The sequence below is a fragment of the Rhipicephalus microplus genome, chromosome 9 (genome assembly GCF_043290135.1).
Source record: "Rhipicephalus microplus isolate Deutch F79 chromosome 9, USDA_Rmic, whole genome shotgun sequence".
In the NCBI taxonomy this organism is placed as follows: Eukaryota; Metazoa; Arthropoda; class Arachnida; order Ixodida; family Ixodidae; genus Rhipicephalus; species Rhipicephalus microplus.
The window spans coordinates 13,241,201-13,262,788 of NC_134708.1; the positions used below are offsets into that span (position 1 = coordinate 13,241,201).

Here is a 21,588-nt window from a genome sequence, read left to right on the forward strand (position 1 = left end):
CTACCGTGGAACCATGCTTGCTGCAGCGTACACGTGCTCACTGAGAGAGTGCGCGGGGTTGAGCGCTGATCAATCAATCAATCAATCAATCAATGACTAGGCCAGACAGTCGTAGAGTACTACGTACGCCGTCTGCAGTGTTGAGAGTTGCACCCTAGAGTATACAGCCCTAAATCATTACGAACTACCGTGGAACCATGCTTGCTGCAGGGTAGTCGTGCTCACTGAGAGATTGCGCGGGGTTGAGCGCTGATCAATCAATCAATCAATCAATGACTAGGCCAGACAGTCGTAGAGTACTACGTACGCCGTCTGCAGTGTTGAGAGTTGCACCCTAGAGTTTACAGCCCTAAATCATTACGAACTACCGTGGAACCATGCTTGCTGCAGGGTAGTCGTGCTCACTGAGAGATTGCGCGGGGTTGAGCGCTGATCAATCAATCAATCAATCAATGACTAGGCCAGACAGTCGTAGAGTACTACGTACGCCGTCTGCAGTGTTGAGAGTTGCACCCTAGAGTATACAGCCCTAAATCATTACGAACTACCGTGGAACCATGCTTGCTGCAGGGTAGTCGTGCTCACTGAGAGATTGCGCGGGGTTGAGTGCTGATCAATCAATCAATCAATCAATCAATCAATGACTAGGCCAGACAGTCGTAGAGTACTACGTACGCCGTCTGCAGTGTTGAGAGTTGCACCCTAGAGTATACAGCCCTAAATCATTACGAACTACCGTGGAACCATGCTTGCTGCAGGGTAGACGTGCTCACTGAGAGATTGCGCGGGGTTGAGCGCTGATCAATCAATCAATCAATCAATCAATCAATGACTAGGCCAGACAGTCGTAGAGTACTACGTACGCCGTCTGCAGTGTTGAGAGTTGCACCCTAGAGTATACAGCCCTAAATCATTACGAACTACCGTGGAACCATGCTTGCTGCAGGGTAGACGTGCTCACTGAGAGATTGCGCGGGGTTGAGCGCTGATCAATCAATCAATCAATCAATCAATGACTAGGCCAGACAGTCGTAGAGTACTACGTACGCCGTCTGCAGTGTTGAGAGTTGCACCCTAGAGTTTACAGCCGTAAATCATTACGAACTACCGTGGAACCATGCTTGCTGCAGGGTAGACGTGCTCACTAAGAGAGTGCGCGGGGTTGAGCGCTGATCAATCAATCAATCAATCAATCAATCAATCAATCAATCAATCAATGACTATGCCAGACAGTCGTAGAGTACTACGTACGCTGTCTGCAGTGTTGAGAGTTGCACCCTAGAGTTTACAGCCCTAAATAATTATGAACTACCGTCTAACCATGCTTGCTGCAGGGTACACGTGCTCACTGAGAGAGTGCGCGGCGTTGAGCGCTGATCAATCAATCAATCAATCAATCAATGACTAGGCTAGACAGTCGTAGAGTACTACGTACGCCGTCTGCAGTGTTGAGAGTTGCACCCTAGAGTTTACAGCCCTAAATCATTACGAACTACCGTGGAACCATGCTTGCTGCAGGGTAGACGTGCTCACTAAGAGAGTGCGCGGGGTTGAGCGCTGATCAATCAATCAATCAATCAATGACTATGCCAGACAGTCGTAGAGTACTACGTACGCCGTCTGCAGTGTTGAGAGTTGCACCCTAGAGTTTACGGCCCTAAATCATTACGAGCTAAAAGATCCGTGGAACCATGCTTGGGGCAGGTCACTTTTCAGTGCTTCAGAGGAAGGCCCGCAAATTGGTGAAGTAACCATTTGAAACAATGCCCTGGGTATATGCAGTGCATTATGCGCATGTGCAACTCCCTGATAAATGGCGTGCTTCTGTCCTGTTTCAGCAGTATATTAATGAGCATATATGAATGTTTACATTAATCGGTACAGTGCAGCACTTGCCGTCCCCGCTTTTAGGCAGCCCACTGTTCTACACCCGAAAGAACAGGAGCTTGAAGTACTAGCTGACTCACTAACGCAATCCAGTTGGCCTATGTAAGACAACGCAAAGATAATAAAAAAACTATGGACGAAGCCAGCAAAAGAGATTAGATAAGTAATCAGATGCAACAATCGCCATCTTAGTACTTCCTGGGTGATAGCAGCGACACACCTTGAAAAACGCCTTGAAAACGATGCATAACGAACACGCCTTGAAAACGATGCATAACGAACACGCCTTGAAAACGATGCATAACGAACACTCCTTGAAAACGATGCGTAACGAACACGCCTTGAAAACGATGCCTTGAAAACGCCTTGAAAACGATGCATAACGAACACGCCTTGAAAACGATGCATAACGAACACGCCTTGAAAACGATGCATAACGAACACGCCTTCAAAACGATGCCTTTAAAACGCCTTGAAAACGATGCATAACGAACACGCCTTGAAAACGATGCATAACGAACACGCCTTGAAAACGATGCCTTGAAAACGCCTTGAAAACGATGCATAACGAACACGCCTTGAAAACGATGCATAACGATGATTCGCAGCCTGTATTCGGACTGCGTGCGTCGCTTCGAACAACCTGGCGTGTATTGTAGGCAAAAAAGGCGTTTGCATTTTTTTTTACTGGCTGGAGTGGCTGAGAACCCCCAAATTTCGTAAAGCTGCAGCGAAGCCCCTTGTTCAACGAATCTTTCGTTCGTTTTGTGCTTCCACGTTTTCTCGAAGTACTGCTTTCTGTGGGACATTTTCTGAACCCTCAAATAAACAATAAGAAAAATATATACGGGTGCTTCGCCCACAAACTAAAGGTTGCGGTATTTAGCTTATTTTTTTCTGTTATAACTGCCTCGTGCCCCTTGCTCTTTCGGCTTTATGTTCAGAAGATATTTCATTCTTAAAAGACACCGCTCCTTTCTTATTGCGCTGACGTAATCGGTCATAAAACGCACGAAATGTGCTTTTTCTAAAAATAAATAAAAATTATTTGTTCTTCGGGTGCACTGTGCCGAACTTTGATTAAACAGCGCTGCAACGGGAGACAGAATGGAAAGACCAGGCCAAGCATTGTGCCGGTCGTCGGTCGCCCGTTCCGCCACCAGATACGAAAAAGTTCGTAAAGACGAAAACAAAATTTCGGAGCTTGCGTAATCCGTGCATTTTGAGCATGTGCTTACACTTTGGCGGGGGAGGTGGTGGAGGTGGCGGTGGAAGGGGCGGCCGGGGGCGCCCCGTTGGTGGTGGTGGGGGCGAGACCGTAGGTGGCCGGGGGGGTGGTGGTGGTCGCGGTCCAACAGGATCGGGTCCAACAGGAGGCTGCGCTGGTGTTGTGACAGCTGGCGGCTGTACAGGTGACGGGTGAACACGCGTTGGTCTAGGTACGATGGGTTCTGGAGCAACAAAATGAAAAAGCAGTTGGTATACACATTGCTTACACAAACAGAAAGGGTTGTGTCGGCAAAAATAACCATAAATTATTGAAAGTGAAAAAAAAACAAACAAAAAACCCCTCTGCTGCTTCACCGAAGTATTGCAGGCTACCGAATGAAATCAACAAAATGATTAGGACAATCGTCAAAAGGAAATTTGGAAAAGACAAAAAAATGATCACTACCACCATCCAGGAGGCGACATCGAAGAGAACAAGACACGATGTATACAGAAAAACATATTCTTTTCAGCCTGTCGTATTGTTCTTGCGTGCGCCCGAAAGCGTTCTGCACCTACCGTGGTTTTCCACTGCATCCGGAATCGGAGCCATCGCTAACTGAGGGGACTAGTGTCTTAGAGTTTCCTATTCATATTCACATATGCTGAGTAACTCGGGGGACGAATTGCAACTCATGATTACGGAGTTAGACAAGGAGAGCAGAAAGGTGGGTCTTAAAATTAATCTGCAGAAAACGAAAGTAATGTACAACAACCTCGGCAAGGAGCAGCGCTTCGAGATAGGTAATAGTGCACTTGAAGTTGTAAAAGACTATGTCTACTTAGGGCAGGTAATAACCGCAGAGCCGAACCACGAGATTGAAGTAACTAGAAGAATAAGAATGGGGTGGAGCACATTCGGCAAGCACTCTCAAATTGTGACAGGTAGATTGCCACTATCCCTCAAGAGGAAGGTATATAACAGCTGTATCTTGCCGGTACTTAGCTACGGAGCAGAAACCTGAAGACTTACAAAGAGGGTTCAGCTTAAATTGAGGACGACGCAGCGAGCAATAAAAAGAAAAATGGTAGGTGTAACCTTAAGAGACAAGAAGAGAGCAGAGTGGATTAGGGAACAAACGGGGGTTAAGGATATCATAGCTGAAATCAAGAAGAAGAAATGGACATGAACAGGGCATGTAGCGTGTAGACAGGATAACCGCTCGTCATTAAGGGTAACTGACTGGATTCCCAGAGAAGGGAAGCGGGTTAGGGGGAGACAGAAGGTTAGGTGGGCAGATGAGATTAAGAAGTTTGCGGGTATAAATTGGCAGCAGCAAGCACAGGACCGGGTTAACTGGCGGAACATGGGAGAGGCGTTTGTCCTGCAGTGGACGTAGTCAGGCTGATGATGATGATGATGATGATGATGATGATGATGATGATGATGATAATAATCCATATTCACTAGTGGAAACTCTGACGCTATGGGAGCTGTAAGGCACGGCGCTTCAGCCAGCATGGGAGTGGTTGGTAAGAGACGGATTTGTCGAAACTTCGTACTTTGGAAGGCTTGGCACAAGTTTTTCCACAATACGAAGTTGAGCAACTGTTCAGGAGCTTCACTTCACCACCTTAACGTTTCAGGCTCAAGAATTCAAACGGGCTCTGCGCTCGAAGACGCAAGCGTGATGATTAGGGAAATCCGTGTGCTAACCACATGGGCTTCCAAAAAATCGTGGCAAGCCCCCCCCCCCCCCCTTGAAGTTTCGGATACAATCTTTTTTATGCAGTAGCGATAGGCTACACTCGTTCACTATAGCACGCGGAAGGTTAACATAATCCTGTGATACGGACCGCGGGGTTGCCAGCCAGCTTTGCACGTCATCACACACCATTGACTAATATTGCCGGTCTTGTCAAGGCAATAAAATAACCCCCACCCTTCTCCGTCCGTACACCCTCCTGCAAGAAGTTCTGCGGACGCTATACCCACAATTCCCAGGCTAGGTGAACGATCGCAGCGTCAGAGTTCGATCTAGGTAATTGTAGGAAGTTTCTGCTTGAAGTAGGCCTCCTCCACTTTCCCAGCCAACTCGGGGATGACCAACGCCGACTAAATTTCAAGGCCGAAAGGCTGCCGCAGTGACGTCAGAGGGTGGGGGCCCAGTTACGCCGCGAACGCGGCGGAAAGCCTGCGTTTCGTTCACGTTTTAGGAGAACCAACGCTCCCGCTCTCGCAGCTGCTGCAGCTTGATTGGGCCGAATAAAAGATGTGGAAAAAAAAGTCTTACTGAGCATGCTCAGTTGGGCAACTGGGCCCCCAACCTCTGACGTCACTGCGGCAGCCTTTCGGCCTTGAAATTTAGTCAGCGTTGGGATGACCCTTTGGAATTCAGGCCTCAAGCTGGGCAAGGTAGCCTCCTACTGATCTTCGCTAGGTATTGCTTGAAGAAGAGGTGCCTAAGGCACCCTCAAAGAGACGCTCAATTTACAAGAGATGGATCCGTGAATGCACGCGTTCCTGTCGCGGTAGCGAATCACAATTTCTAGAAGCGATGCGGGGTCAACCATTTTGGCTTCACTTGTACGCCACTCGCCACTGTGATCTAGTGGTCATGGTGCACTACTGATGACCCCCACAGCCGTGGGAATTGAATCCCGGCCGGGGCGGCCGTATTTTCCATGCAGGCGAAAAGTGCTTGAGGCCCGCGTGCTTGAAGATTTACTCGCACGTTAAGGAAGCCCAGGTGATCGAAGTTTCTAGAGCCCTTCACTACGGCGTACCTCATTATCACAAAGTGGTTTTGTAACCTGGAATTCTAGCAATTACAAATATTAATAACTTGTACGCTTTGAGAGCGACAAAATTACGGTACGCCAGGTTCGCTAATTACACTATTCACTTCTGTATAGGTGTTGCTGATACTCGCTAACGCAAGCTTTCGTGATGCGGGTGGTGTTCTACATGTCGCACTGTCATCATCATCATGACGCCCACTGCAGAACAAAGGCTTCTCTCATGTTCCGCCAGTCAACTCGGTCCTGTGCTTTCTCCTGCCACTTTATACCCGCAAACTTCATAATCTTGTCCGCCTACCTAACTTTCTGTCTCCCCTTCACCGACTCGCCTTCTCTTGGAATCTAGTCTGGTCCTTGATGACCAGCGGTTATATTGCCTTCGCGCTACGTGCCCTGCCCATGACCATTTCTTCTTCTTGATTTTGAATATGATGTCCATAACACGCGTTTATTCCCGGACCCACTCTGCTCTCGCCTTGTCCTTTATAGGATTACACCTATCATTATCGTTTCCATTGCTCGATGCGTCATCCTCAACTTGTATGTCGCACTATCATCGGCCGCAACTTATCTTCTCATTGTAGTGAAGGCGCCCCGCCATGGTGGTCTAGTGGCTAAAGTACTCGGCTATCGACCCCCAGATCGCGGGATTGAATCCCGGCTACTGCGGCTGGATTTTCGACGGAGGCGAGAATGCTGTATGCCCGTGTGCTCAGATTTGGGTGCACGTTAAAGAACCCCAGGTGGTCGAAATTACCGGAGCCCTCCACTACGGCGTCTCTCATAATCACATGGTGGTTTTGGGACGTTGAATCCCGCATATCAATCATTCGGAGTGAAGGCTATACGCAGACAGGGCTGCCGCGCATTTGTGTTGCTTCGCAAGTAGTACGGCCGCTTGCGGCTGAATTCAGTTTTACACACTCGCATCGTTAACACATTTTGAAAATATATACATGAATAAATGTGTATGGGAAAAACATTTATGCTGGTAAAGGCACATTTCAGTGTCATATTAAGCGTATTATTTTTAAAGAACTAAGCAGAGTGCGCTTGCGGCCGCGCACCGATTCACTATAGGTGAAGGACGCCATGTTTACTTTGGGAAATGGGCCGGCTTAAAAGGTCGCGCTGTCTGAGAAACGGAAAGAAAAGGAAAGATTTCTTGCAACGTTAACAATAAGCATATTGTTACGGGGCGAATAAGTTCACTGATTAGACACACAAAATAAACTCGGTGGTGGGCAAGATGGAGCTCAACTCTCAGGGTCTGTCGACGTCGTCTTCTTCCCTGCCCTCCTCGTCGTCCTCGTCTACCCGTTAGAATGTTTTTTTATTTATGGCATGTTTCCTCTAAATGCTCCAATCCCATTATCAATAAAACAGCATTTATTTCAGCAAGGCAAATGAAAAAAAAAACATCGGTAAACATAACTGCCATTTTTGGCGCGGTAGCAGGCATGCGCCTCGGTTTTGCAGCCTCCACAGTTTAGTTTCAGCGTATTATTATTCATTCAAGATACAAAGGCTCATGGTTAGTAGTATATGCCGACAAGGGTCCCGAAGTGGAGCAACTGCAGCGGGACCTTCAGTGCTGTCAAATTTGCCGAGTATATAAACGCGCAAGCGTGCGTGCATTCATGTCAAAGGCTGCAGTGCCTGCCCAATGGAAGGGCACCTTCAGACTGTTGTTTTCTTAACATTCAAAATATGTGAAACTCTTCGCTTCTGAGAAGACCCGTTTCGACCTAGCGTCGTGACCTATTCCAAGGAGTGATGCACGAACCATACTTTTTTAAAGAACAAGAAATTGAATGGAGATTGGTCCCTAGACAATCTCGTAGGATGCAAGTGAATGGCACTCACTTCGTCGTGGTTCTGGTGGTGGAAACGACCTGCCTCCGCCGCCTCCACCTCCGCCTCCACCTCCGCCTCCACCTCCGCCTCCACCACCACTGATGTCGTTGTTGCCGACGTTGTCCTCGGCACCTGCGTAAAACGTATAGCGAGCAGACTTGTAGGCGTCGAAGAAAGTCACCGATTACAATTACACTTTCTTTAAAACGCAATGGGTTACAGTGGTCAGTTACAGCCCCAGAAGAGCAACTGAGCAATTATGAAAATGCAATCAATTACTTTTGCATTATTTTCCTTCAACTGCCGTAACTTGAATAACACGAGTTTATTCAAACCAAAAATAGCTACAGTGTGGCTCGCTTGGTAGAAGAAGACTGGGAGGGCCCCGCCGCGGTGGTCTAGTGGCTAAGGTACTCGACTGCTGACCCGCAGGATGCGGGTTCGAATCGCTGCATTTCCGATGGAGGCGGAAATGTTGTAGGCCCATGTGCTCAGATTGGGCTGCACGTTAAAGAACCCTAGGTGGTCGAAATTTTCGGAGCCCTCCACTACGGCGTCTCTCATAATCATATGGGGGTTTTGGGACGTTAAACACCACATATCAATCAATCAAGACTGGGAGGCTTATTGTGGCTTCAGTAATGTAGTGTGAACTTACAGTGAAGTTGTTGAAAGTTGTAACCACTGATTCTTCAACATTTTATCGTTAAGAGGTCAGCCGCTACACTGAACGAACCTTCATTGCATGTGCTGAAGGGAAGACGGAATTATAACATAGGAAGACCCCGCGCACTAGCTCGTATTTGCACAGTGCTTCGATGCTACTGTCCACGTCCTATGAAGCATTGCGCTTCGGTGTTTCTGGTGCTCTGGTGAGGCTTAAGGTAAGGCCAGAGTCCCTTAAAGCATTGAAGGACTCTGGTAAGGCCAAGTGACAGGTATACCAAAAGAGGCCCTTAGGGACCCCTCTCTCCTCCCCCCGTACCATCTGACGAGACAAGGAGTCGCTAAAGAGCGATCGCAGACTGGTTACAACACAATTTTAGGAAGTAATCAAATACCCGTAATCAGTTACGAAATGTGTAATTGAAGGACCAAGAATATTATTTTTGAAAAAAAATTATAGATCATCGCCCCGAAGGCAACCCTGATGGGATGCGAAGCAGCAGCGGTGCGCACAGCGTTGACGCGGTTGAAACGGACGTCGACGCGGTTGCTGGGAGAATGGTTTGAATCGAAACTCCGTGTAGCGTTTGCTCGAGTCAACGTTTGTTTGAAACGCAAAGACACGGGAAGCGGGTTGGGTTTCGTGTAAGCTTCATCGCAGATAAACGAGCCGAGAGGGGGCTTTCATTCGACGTGCGGTCGAGCGCTGCGGACAGTTGAGAGGGTGAAGCGAGAGAGAAGCGTATTGCGAGCGGGCAGAAGAGCCTGCAGCTGCGGCGAGCGTGCTGCGGTGAGGGAGAGAGTGACGTGAGTGCTAACTTGGGAGGGAATCGTGACGTCAACGCGCAGCTGCGGCGTGACCTACTTTGCACCGCTCCAACACCTGCGGCAAAGGGAACGCGTTGCAGCGCGTTCGTAGACGCATACGTACGGCGTTACACACGTAAGTCAAAGCTGCTTCGCATCTAAAAGTAACCGCCTGTATTACAAATTTACAAATGTAATTGATTAGAAGTGATTGATCACTTGTGACGTGTTACTTGCAACTCCTATACCGAGATGCTGCAAATGAAGTGGTAGCGGTTGTCAGTACAAACAGTGAAAGCAGAAGTAGTAGTAGTATAGGTTGTAATTGGAGGCAATAAAAGTAGTAGTTGTTGTACTAGTAAACAAAATCGGGGGAATATAGAATGATTGGCCCGATCATGCAGCGAAGCTGTCTTAGTTTACATAGTGCTGTAGTAATAGTCGCGATCAGACGGGGGAGTCCATAAAGAAATAAAGAAAACGAAAGTATAACGATGCTCTTAGTGGCGACGATAGTTATGATGCTTTGCTTCAAATAAATAAATCGAGGTGATGGTTATGATCACATTCTTTTGTGCGCTGAAAGTCATCTGCGTCATAAAAGATCTCGCTTTGGTTCAACTTGATAGCTGAAACAAGATGATAATCACGACACTTTTTTTTTCTCGTTGAAGTTATGAAATGTCCAACAGCAAGTTTTGTGAAATGGTGTTTTTTTAAATATTATTCGTGGCTAGCTTGGTTGCCTCAAAAGGTATTTTATCATGACTAATTAGTCAATAAGTGCAAAACAAATAGTATGACTTACTCCAGATGAAACCGAGCAACACGCGTTGTCACAGGCTGCGTCGGCATATTTCTTAACCCTGAATAAAAATAGCTGGGGCACCATGTTTTTTTTTCTTCAAGTTGGCAGCTTCCTCAAAACCCTTGAGAAGACATTGGTGCTATTTTCCCTATCTCCCACTTATATAGACACCAAGCTTACCTGTAATTCATAAACAACACCACGTAAATATTTCATAATTTTATATTGTCCAGACACATATTACTCTTCTATATAGCGCGTGACTTTTGGCCTCTATACCACCTTAATGCGCCGTCTGAGCAACCATCTGTCATCGCTAACACCACATAAAAAGACACGGCGCTCTTTTTGGCCACTCTGCACTTGCACCGCAAATCTCCCCTAATGAAGTTTTCTTTCAATTACATAAATATAAAATTGTAATAACCGAACGCAACACCCTAGTGTTTTGTTAATTCTGATTGCTTACCTTGCTCCTGCTGCCCGAACACCGCGTAAGAAACGGCACCAGCGAGAGTGAGGAACATCAACATAATGGCAACCACGCAGAAGGTGGTGAATCCCGAACCGTAATCTCTGCACAGTTTTTACGAAAATAACACAATTTCATTGCTGTCGTAGATGCATTATCGGTTACAAACAGCGTAAGCGTCAAAGAGGCCCTGTGACACTTTTATGGCGAGAGCTGTTTATGAGATCACAACAAGCGTCGCGTGCGCCGTAGTTGTCCGCCGCCGCTGCCGGTGTCCGTAAGCACTATCGCGCGAAAAAAAAAAAAAACCCACAATAAAAACCAACAGGGACACTATAGGATTCGAACCAGCGTCCCCTGCGTGCCAGCCTAATAATCTACCATTGAGCCACGCCGGTGTCTGAAAATCCGCTGTAAACTGACTTTACAGGCAGGCGTCATGCCGGAAGCAGAAGCGCGTTAATGTTAGTAATAAAACGCTTTATAACAGCAAAGGAACAACAGACGTCACAGAAATTGAATTGCGTAACGAGTGGGTCGTGGAATGCTCCAACCCATTACAAAAGCTTCAGGCATCATTGGTAGTCGTCAGTCACAGCATCCCAAATTGTACACAAAATTTTTTGAAAGTGTATTGCGGATATCACGCTTCTCGAAAGAATGACGAAGAATGGCATAGGTGAATGTTCCCCTATAACACACGCCCCGCCGCGGTGGTCTAGTGGCTAAGGTGCTCGGCTGCTGATTCGCAGGTCGCGGGATCGAATCCCGGCTGCGGCGGCTGCATTTCCGATGGAGGCGGAAATGTTGTAGGCCCGTGTACTCAGGTTTGGGTGCACGTTAAGGAACCCCAGGCGGTCGAAATTTCTGGAGCCCTTCACTACGGCGTCTCTCATATTCATATGGTAGTTTTGGGACGTTAAACCCCACATATAAATCAATCAATCAATCAATCAATCAATCAATCATTCAATCACTTCCTAAACACAAAAATATGATTTATTGCGTTGTGGGTACCATGCAAGTGTGCTTTTAGCAGTCACCAAAAAAAGTTTATAGACTGTTCTAGAAAGGCCGCTCTTCTAGCTTGTGCTGTGACTGTGCTACGCGCTCTGCGCATGCCTGGCGGTTTTTTCAAAAGATCATCGAATGTATTCATAAAAACTATTTGCTGTCTCACAAATCAACTGCCGCAAAAATTTCCAAGGCAGAAGTCTTTTATGGTCCATACTTGCGCCGTCTGACGGTTAATTTGTTCGTCCGTTCCCTGGAACGGCGTCAGCTGAGACCTCTCCTCCTCACTATCTCTCAGTATTGACATGATGACACAGCGTCGCATATTAACAGTTACGCCACCACAGCTGTGCCCTTACACTATACCATCAATGACGTGACGGCCGAAAGCTTGTAAAAACATAAAGAAAACAAGAAAGTAGACAGCCATGCGAATGGCCACAAGCAGAAACGTTGGTGTAAAGTCAGCGAATGGGTACGGTTGCGTGAACGTGCTGCAACTTCTTCAGGTTTCGGAGTAGTGGCGCTTAACTTTGCTTTTTTTTGTTTCCTCCGAACGCGTGGCTTCCTGTCAAGTATGATTGTGAGCGTGCACGCGGGCACGTTACGTCATATCGTAGTGGTCACGGTAACTATGCAGAGCTAGGTTCTGAAGATGGCCAATGGCTGTGGACTTGCGGGCTATGACGTGGTCCTTTCGGTTTATGGCGTCATTTGTCGAGAAAAGAGGGAATAATTTCTAGCTCACTTCTGAGAATCGATTGAGAATGTGAGGCCGCTTGCTGCACTATACTGTTTAGCTTGCGTCTTCCCTGGAGCCTCGACTATCAATCAGCAGCACTGTCTGACCATGCTGAAAAAAGTGTTACATATGGGCCTCTTAAATACGATCTAAACCTTAGATTACTTATCAAACACGAGAATCAATCGTCGGTGGCGCCATCTTGTGTGATGATAAAGATAATCACGTGCTGACATTGTCAAATGACATCATTACGTCTTAGATAGCCAAAACGTGTACCGCCATTCAGTCGTAATTGATACGTCACATCACGTGATGTCACCTAACTACTACAGTGGGTAAAGTTACGACTAGTGCCGCATGCATACGTCGTGTGTTTCACTACGCTGACATCGCAGTACGAAGAATTGTAACCACAGTGACATTCGCCTCTCTATAGGGCTATCATAGGAGCGTTGTACGTAACGTCCCTTGCACTCTATTCAAAAATAGGTAGCTGTCGACTTACGCTGCTGGAGCTGGAAAGCACGGCAATGAGGAACAGTTAAGCAATACTTTCGTGCAAACACTTCTACAGCTTCAACGAAGCTTTATGCACTCATCGTGCCCTGTTTTCAAGCCTTTACTTATGACGCATTGAAGCATACCCAAGAACAAGGGTCCCACACATGCGTCCTACGGACACCTCGTAGCGGCCCTCCACGTTGTGAGGGTCTTGGCCCCATTTATATATATTTTTCACAATAACTTTTTTTCATGAGTTACGTGGACGTAATTAGTTTTAATCATTGGTTTATTTAGGCACCACATGCGGTCACCATGTTGTGAAACATGACCGCGGAACAAAAACTATTTCACAAAAAAGTAACAGTTTTGCCGCAAGGGCGAATCAATGAATGCGACAGCAGCAAAGTGGAACGTCACACAAACAATGGCAAGCAGATCGAAACGTGCAGCGCGCTGCTCTCGCACAAATGACGCACAAGAACAAGACGCACACAACGAGAGCGAGATTCGCGGAGCGAGAAGTCGCCCGTTCAATTCTGCGTGCTGGAAAGTATTTTTCTGAATTATTTTTCTTTGTAGCTTTTCTATATATATACATACATATGTACATATACACGGACATGACGGCGGCGAGAAACGGCGACGGCGACGCCGATGGCAAAAAACCAGCCGAGATTGTAGATAATTGCTATCGCAATGATTGAAGTCTAGATTGCCGTCTGGAGATCAGTATCTTATATTCTTCTCGAAACCACGCATCGAATTTCATTCAGAAGAGACCAATTTGTGACGTCAGTGAAATGCGTGCTTTCAAACGCCGTTAGGCGACATATCTTGTTCAACTTTCACTCTAAAACTAACATCACACACACTACTTCTGCTGTCACGCGACCTCGAGCTACCGGGAGCCTAAGAGGCTCACTCGTGTCACGTGTCCCCCGCGCTAGAAATGACTATACCACCAACAAGGAATGAATATTCCGGGCCCGTATACGCAAAAATGTGTTGCGTTAAAAGCTTTTTTTGACAAGAATGTTTAGCCATTCACGACGCGGGGACAAAATAATAGCGAAGGCGGCTGACCGATAGGAAGATGTGCTTATAAAAAAACACATATTGTGAATTTTTCGCCTTGTTTAAAATAGCCATGACGAAGACGTTATCGTGCCTCCTTATACACATCGCGAGCCACAGGTCGGTTAACGCACTTACGAGTCGACTCACTGAGACTCCGATCAAGCCGTGTGTCCGTGTGAGTAGTATTTTTAGGGAGCCCGAGTGAGTCCAAAGCGCTAAATATATTTCATGAGAGAGTCTTTGTGAGCTACGCAGGCTTTGCCGACCTATGATGTCAACTCGAAATCACAAAGACGGTACGATTTCTTAGATATATGTGTATGTCGTAATTGGCTAATGTTATTCTGCTACTTTTGAATTCGATCGGGGCCTAATATGCAGTTTACTGGCTCTCGTTTTTCTTTCAAGTTTCTTTTTTTCTAGTACAGTATACGCTATGGGAACGGGACTTACCATCGAAGCCGGTCGTGCCACTCGCACCGAATGCTGTCAGGAAAAAAATTAACAGATTTGCAATTTCCGATATATCATAATATAGCCAGTCTGGCTGCTCGCATTCCGCAACGACTTTTTGACAATCGAGGAAGAGTTATTTTTATAGCGTGTCTACAGTTTTATAGCCTATAACATTGCCAGGGTCATTCCTGTGATAACTCCATAAATGTGTTCGGAACTCGAGGACTTGTCGTCTGTCTTGGTTGCTGCTATAAGTACTTATGATTCCTAGAATTTGGGGGACATCTGAACGTGGCGCCATCTGTCGGCGGCAGGAACGTCAGTCTGCCAAAACTGAATGGGAAATCGGTGGCAAAAATCACATCTCATGAAAAAAAGCTAGTTATCAAAAACGACTCCAGTGCTGTGTTCCAATTCTCAGACAGCAAGTAGACAGTCTACGCAGACTGCTTAGAAGACAGCACCGAGCCCATACTGTCCGAGAATGGGAACACTTCTGGACGTCTTTTACGCGACGATGTGCCACCTCGCGTCGAGAAGAAACAGCTAAAGTAAACAAACGTAACAGTTGTATTTTCTGGCTTATTTCGTGTTGAAATAAAAAAAAATAAACGTTACCCACATTGAGCGTCTGGGAAAGCGTCTGCTTGTGTGCAGACGACCGTTCCGGCGAGATCGATCTATCTGAGACATTCGCTGAGCCGCCATCTTGTTTAGACAGCAAAGTAGCCTGCATCGTATTTGTCTACGATGCGGTCTTCTCAGAGCTGTCTATTTTGCCGGCTACGTGAGAATTGGAATGGGACTTAAGATGGCCGCCGTCCATTTAGCTGTCTATTTGGAACACAGCCTGAGTTATACGTAGCTGTATATTGCAACACAGCCTGGGTTATACGTAGAAGATACCCACTGGTACATTTTGGTAAAATTGCAGTATCACACTACAAAGCGTGTACACACCCATTAGCTCCTGGGTGCTTTTATTATAAAAAAACAAAGGAAGGAGTTGCTGATATGAAAACAACGCCTGAGTTGATGCATATATACCACACAGCAAGTTTTCAGTAGGTACCATCGCACTCTCAGCAGTATAGGTGATGTAGAGATACCGCTGGTGCATGTGGAAGCTGCAATTACGTGGCCACTATGTGCCCAAAAGCTAACACGACGCGAAAGGCAAAGCGCTTACTGCATGCCACCTATTCGAACCACCGCCTATACGGTGCACTGCGTCGACCACGTAGTTTCTTTTCATCGTGGAGTTTTTTTCCCTCCACGCCTACAGTGACCCACCGAAAACATTTTTACTCTTTGACTGAAAGCCTCCGTAGCGCTGTAACTACAAAAGCGCTCATTGACGGCGCTCGTTAGAATCATGGTTAGGATCATGGTGCTACAATTCGCCGCTCTGTCTGCACCGCTGCCCCAGCTACCAAGTTCATTGCGAGAGCGCGGAGCGCCCGGCACCTGTCTCTGCGGAACGAGGAACTGACGGTTTGATTTCAAGATCACAGAGACCAACGATATTATTTATTCTGTTTTTTCTTTTGTGACCTGAGCGTGTGATTTTTTAGCCACGTCACTTCCGTGACGGAAATGACGTTCTGTGAAGGCTTGATGAATTTCCCGTTAATATAATGAGCCAACGAAGGAATGTAAATACCAAGCAAACTTACCCGATGATCCTTCGACAGAGTAGTCACTAGCCATAATCGCGCCTGAAATATCAAAAGCAAGAATTCGACATTATGTAGGAAATACTAAATTTGAGCAGGAATTAAGACATTTAAGTTCCTGTAGCAGTAAACGGGGGTTAACTTGCATAGCCGAAAGAAATGTGGCCTCGAATACACAGAGACAACCAAAGTACGCGAAACACGGCACATCATTAGCATTCGTTCAGTGCACTATAGTGCATTATGTACGAATATGTACATTGTGCTGAACATACCTAAGCTCTTAGACCTCCGCCATGGTTGAAACTTGTAGAGTGATGTGTAGTTTTCAACTCGTTTCATACAATGTTGACATTAAGCCAGCACCGTCTGGGAGTGTCATTTGTGGGGTACAGCGATGCCAGTATTATGGTTTTTTTTAAATTCAAAGCATTTATTTGCGTACTGCAAGCACTTTTGGTATCTATCTATCTATCTATCTATCTATCTATCTATCTATCTATCTATCTATCTATCTATCTATCTATCTATCTATCTATCTATCTATCTATCTATCTATCTATCTATCTATCTATCTATCTATCTATCTATCTATCTATCTATCTATCTATCTATCTATCTATCTATCTATCTATCTATCCTCTTACGTCTGGGTACTCTCGTGATCACCCTTTTATTTAACTTAGCGTGAACCAAAATTAGTATGGGACGGTAAAATGCTTTGACGAATATGACGCGGTGCTCAAGAGATGAACAATGTCACAGTCCCATCACCTACGTCGTCAAACACTTTCCGCCAGACAGCGGCACATATCCACAGGCGGGTATGCGCGCCACAGGTGATTGACACTTATTAATTTACCCAGAACACACATGGGAAATTTTAACGAGCAAACGTTAAGAAAAACCTCACCTGTGCTCAATGCACTCACCCCCACGCTACCCTTACCCACAATCTCATGGAATGCCCGGCGGACCCTCCCCCGCGGGGCCCGGAGCCACTGACCACATGGGAGGAATGGGAGACCTTGCTGCGCTCGACGGACCCGGCCAAGCAGAAAATCGCCACTGACCGGGCCGCCCACGTCATGGAACTGCATGAACTCATGAACGCATAGCGCAGTGGGGTCGTGTGGGGACCCTGGGACGTAAGTGCCCAAATCCCTTGGTCTAATAAAGTTTTACCTCCTCCTCCTCACATTGGCAGCGCTGGCTCGACAAATGCAAAGAATAAATCTCAGGGTACCAGGAGGAATCGAACGCAAGCATTCTGCGTTGCAATCAAGCATTCCACCACACAGCCACGCCAGGTGTTGGGAGTACTTTTTAAACAGACCCTAATGTTCGTGAAACGTCATCATTGGTTGCAGTGCTGGCTATCTGATTTTATAAATGTTACATATCTACTCCTGTGATGCAGCCGTCACGTCGGGTTACCGTCAATTATAGTTAGGTGCCCCACGCTGAAGTTAATTTATGTAGCAGTGTCCAGGGCAACCATCCTCGCGAGTACCAGCGCTTCATATCATCGTATCGCTTCTGATGTCCAATACTCATGTTCCTGTTGGCATCGTTGAGCAAGTTCAAACAGCTGGTTGTATAAACATGTGCGAATCCGTGTCTGTGCAAGCAACATTTGTACCTATATTTAGCATCATTTCATGACGTGTCGCTCAATAAAAAAATTACAACATGGGCACCTTCCTTCCGCGTTCTTCACATTACGTCTATTCCCAGGTACGTGGGATCTGCCAAAATTTGTATTTAAACACGACTGGGTTAAGCGACGGCTTGTAGACGTGCAATGGACAGGTGCAAATGTAACTTGGTAGTGCCTCCTTCCGCATTCGTTCTGACTTTCATTTAGTCCCTTCGTCCATTCACCACAGTGCAGGGTACCAACTGGACGTGCGTCTGTTTGAACTCCCCGCCTTTCATTGCTCTTCTTCCTCCTCCTTAAAGCTGACAATATATGGCACAACATCGCGAAAAAAGTGGAGACACCTGGTGATGCATCGCGAGGTATCACAAGACATTACAATATTGTGTGTCGAGATTGTCAGTACCTGCCTCGCCGTGGTGGTCTAGTGGCTAAGGTACTCGGCTGCTGGCCGGCAGGTCGCGGGATCGAATCCCGGCTGCAGCAGCTGCATTTCCGATGGAGGCGGAAATGTCGTAGGCCCGTGTGCTTATATAGATTTGGGTGCATGTCAAAGAACCTCAGGTGGTAAAAATTTCCAGAGCCTACCTCAACGGCGTCTTTCACAATCGTATGGTGGTTTTAGGACGTTCAACTCTACATATCAATCAATCAATCAATCAATCAAATCAATCGAGATTGTCAGTACCTTGGTTAAAAAATGGAACAGGGTAGATGATGTTTACTTACTTTCCTCAGACATTTTCTATGCACGAAGAAAAAAAATAATGTTAGCAGGCATTCAAGCGTGACGTACACATATACGTGGTGCAGTTGTCTGCTGAGTAAATTTAGCATGTCGTGGAGACGTGCACTATACTTACCAGTGTTTAGAAATGCACAGCAGACCTTCACTAAAGCAGGGGTTTCAGTTGTAACGCAGTCTGCTGGCGAGGTAGAGAAGCGAGAAAAACGATATTGGTCGCACTTAAGTTTGAGCATAACAGTGAGTGGAAGTCTCTCTCCCTCTCTCTCTCTCTCACACACACACACACACACACACTGTGTGAAAGAGAGAGAGAAAAAAACACGCGTAAGAGCATGCAAATGTGTAGGGTGGTTGAACACCTCACCTTGCCCTGAGAAAGTTTTTGGCAACGCTCCGGTTAATATTAATGTCAAAGAGTCAACATTAACGAACAGTTAGCCTGATTTTTTTCCCATATTCCGCTCTTGGAAAGCCGGTTTTGAAAGAATGTAAAGTGCCGCTCAATTAAGCCGCTAAGATCATGCTTGGGCCGTTGCGAGGCATTATTGAGAAGAGTATTACGTCAAGTAATCCGCTGCTGCAGCCCACCGCTGTGATAGGAAACAGAATACTGACCTGCACCGTGAAGGCCGACCAAAGATCGTTCTGCGCCTCGAGCTGGAGCGCGACGGGCGTGCTTCCTCGTGAACAGCGACACCGACCCACTATGGAGAACCAGGTTATAGTGGTGGTGGTCTCATTAGAGTAGAGAATACCCTTCAATCTGTGGCACACACCTATACGCTTGGGAATTGGCCAAAAACAGCATACTTTTTAAATAGAATTCCTTTATTAAAATGACACAGGTCTCAATTGTGGTCACTGTCGGTTGCCGGAAACGCTCGAACATATATTTTGCGACTGTCCAGCATACGCAAGCGAACGTCAGCAACTGATATCTTCGATTGGCCGATATATTAGTCGACCGTTAACTGATGAGGCGTTAGGTTCTTGGCCTGACGCCAGCAGCATACATGGTGGTTATACGAGCCGTCATCGCTTTCTTAGAAGTTACTGGACTGGATGCAAGTCTGTAGAGTCACCCAGCCTAATAAGAACATATCATCTCTCTACCTTACCATTGTCATTCATCACTCTTTCACTCCCCAGTCACCCTTCCCCAGTGTATAGAGTAGCAGGCCAGAGCAAACTATAGCTCAGGCCGACCTCTCTACCTTTCTGTAAGTAAATTCTCTCTCTCTCTCTTTCTTTAATAAAAGGGTAAATTTTGTCTATTTGAAGAGAAAGATGATAGATGAAACAGTAATTTACTAACAGAATTAACCATCAGCGGCCTCGTCTGCGGGCCCACGAGGACGACCAATGAAGCGGGCAAATGGAATTTGGCGTCAAACAGGCACATAAAGGGTGTTCCACACTCGCTGTCATCACTTGTGGCGGCGCCGACTGATGTGTCCACGTTTAATGCACATGAACATCCCATAAAGTGGACGGGAGGATAGCAGTTGTGGCAGCCCGATTCGTGGAGCATTGGACGCGTTAGTAAACTTGACGGAAGAACGAAAATTATAACGCGAAATACGTACGAACTACATCTAGATAGCTATTTGTTTATGACAGTTGTAATTCAAGGCTGGAATACTTGAGCATCGCTGATTCAATTTGAATGGAGCGTCAAACGGGTTTTTAATGGGCCAACTATGGGCCAACTATGTGATTTTTGTAGACTAAATGGAAGTCTACAAAAATCACATTCCGGAGTTGAACATTCATTTACTCAACACACTAATCGATCTCTAGGCTATTACAGCTGGTCACAATATAATGTATACTCACACCGGATTTAGTATTGGATAGTTCTGAAGAAAAAAAATGGTTCTAAAATAACCCCGAGAGGTTCTTAGCCCTTGATACATGGCCGTGCTTGAAGTTAGGAGTGGCTTCGCAATTGAGTTTTATTGCAATAGCAATTATATGGACACTCTCGGCTGGATTTTGCCGTCGGTGTCGCCGTCACTCACCGTATATATATATATATAGATATATATATATATATATATATATATATATATATATATATATACAGGTCCCACGTTCGAACAGGTCCCACGTTCGATTTCGCGATATATATATATATCGCGAAATCGAACGTGGGACCTGTTCGTTGTGAATGCGAGGCGTTAACCACTAAGCCACCGAGGAGCACGTCCTTCAACGTTCAAACGGCAAGCTATTTATATCTACCACTTACCTCTGCTGGCGGAACTCGGGTAGGAGGGGGAATTATCGTGTTTTCAGCATCGCCAGCAAGATTGCGCAATGAGCGCGCGTCGCCACATCGCGCGGCGGATCGCGTTCTAATCTTCCACGCGTACTTGGCTCCGCTTAGAGCAGGAAGGCGAGGCGCCCTCGCGCGCCCTTATCTCGCGGGGAGGATCGTACGTCTTGGCTGGCCTCGGGCTTTTCCTGTAACGATTCCGTTGTAGTTACCGGGCGAACAAAGGTCACTGCAGTCATTGAAGTCTTCGTTTTTCGAAAAGCCCGTGTTTTTCAGACACATCGAAGTAACAACTGAAACACTTATTTGCGCGCATCTGAACCTGTGAGTACGTTTCGTGCGTCATATGCACGTAAAAAACGCGGGGCACGTTTCGATCTGCTTTCCATTCTGCGCGTGACCTTCCAATTTGTTGCTATCGCGTTCATTGCTTCGCCTTTGTGGCAAAGCTGTGACTGTTTAAGCTTTAACGCAAGCTAAGCAGTTTGGATATGCCCATTCTAGATCTCCCAATTACTATCGACGAACACTGGAACGTCAGCGGTGTATAGTTTTTTTAACATGGCGTTATCAGCCCAAAGCGCGGAACATCAAAGTACCCGCTACTTTCTCAACGGTCCACATTTTTCATGTTCCGTGATTTCTGAAAACATGTTAGGCAAATTTTTACAATGGAACTAAGCAAACAAATTCTTTGAGCGATCTGTGCATATATATATATATATATATATATATATATATATATATATATATATACAGAGCTCGCGGACAACGTGTATAGATGACCTTGATGCATATTGTTCCAGCGGCAAAGGTTATTTTTATCCTCCGTTCAGGACAGCCAACAAAACAATTAAGATCGCTATTATTAATTACCTTGATAGAGCCCCAATAAACACTACGTGTTGGTCCTTTTAAAAAG

General features: G+C 46.2%; 2 protein-coding genes across 2 annotated transcripts in view; one reads left to right on the forward strand and one right to left on the reverse strand.

Annotated features, from left to right (window-relative positions):
• The window catches only part of LOC142771547 (uncharacterized), an 82,357-nt gene that overhangs the window by 24,834 nt on the left and 35,935 nt on the right, over positions 1 to 21,588 (forward strand). The window lies entirely within an intron of this gene.
• On the reverse strand, positions 277 to 11,829 carry LOC119164874 (uncharacterized). Its single transcript, XM_075874347.1, has 4 exons — positions 11,740 to 11,829; positions 7,765 to 7,887; positions 3,126 to 3,338; positions 277 to 312 (listed from the first exon to the last, which is right to left on the reverse strand). The coding sequence occupies exons 1-4, from the start codon at positions 11,827 to 11,829 to the stop codon at positions 277 to 279; spliced, it is 462 nt and encodes a 153-aa protein (XP_075730462.1).

Excerpts from the sequence above, each read along its gene's own strand:
- LOC119164874 (XM_075874347.1), bottom strand. The coding sequence starts at position 11,829 with ATGTCAATACTGAGAGATAGTGAGGAGGAGAGGTCTCAGCTGACGCCG. Across the intron at positions 7,888-11,739 it reads TTAACCGTCAGACGGCGCAA|GTGCCGAGGACAACGTCGGC; the intron begins GTATGGACCATA and ends CGTTTTACGCAG. Across the intron at positions 3,339-7,764 it reads ACCACCAGAACCACGACGAA|AACCCATCGTACCTAGACCA; the intron begins GTGAGTGCCATT and ends TTGTTGCTCCAG.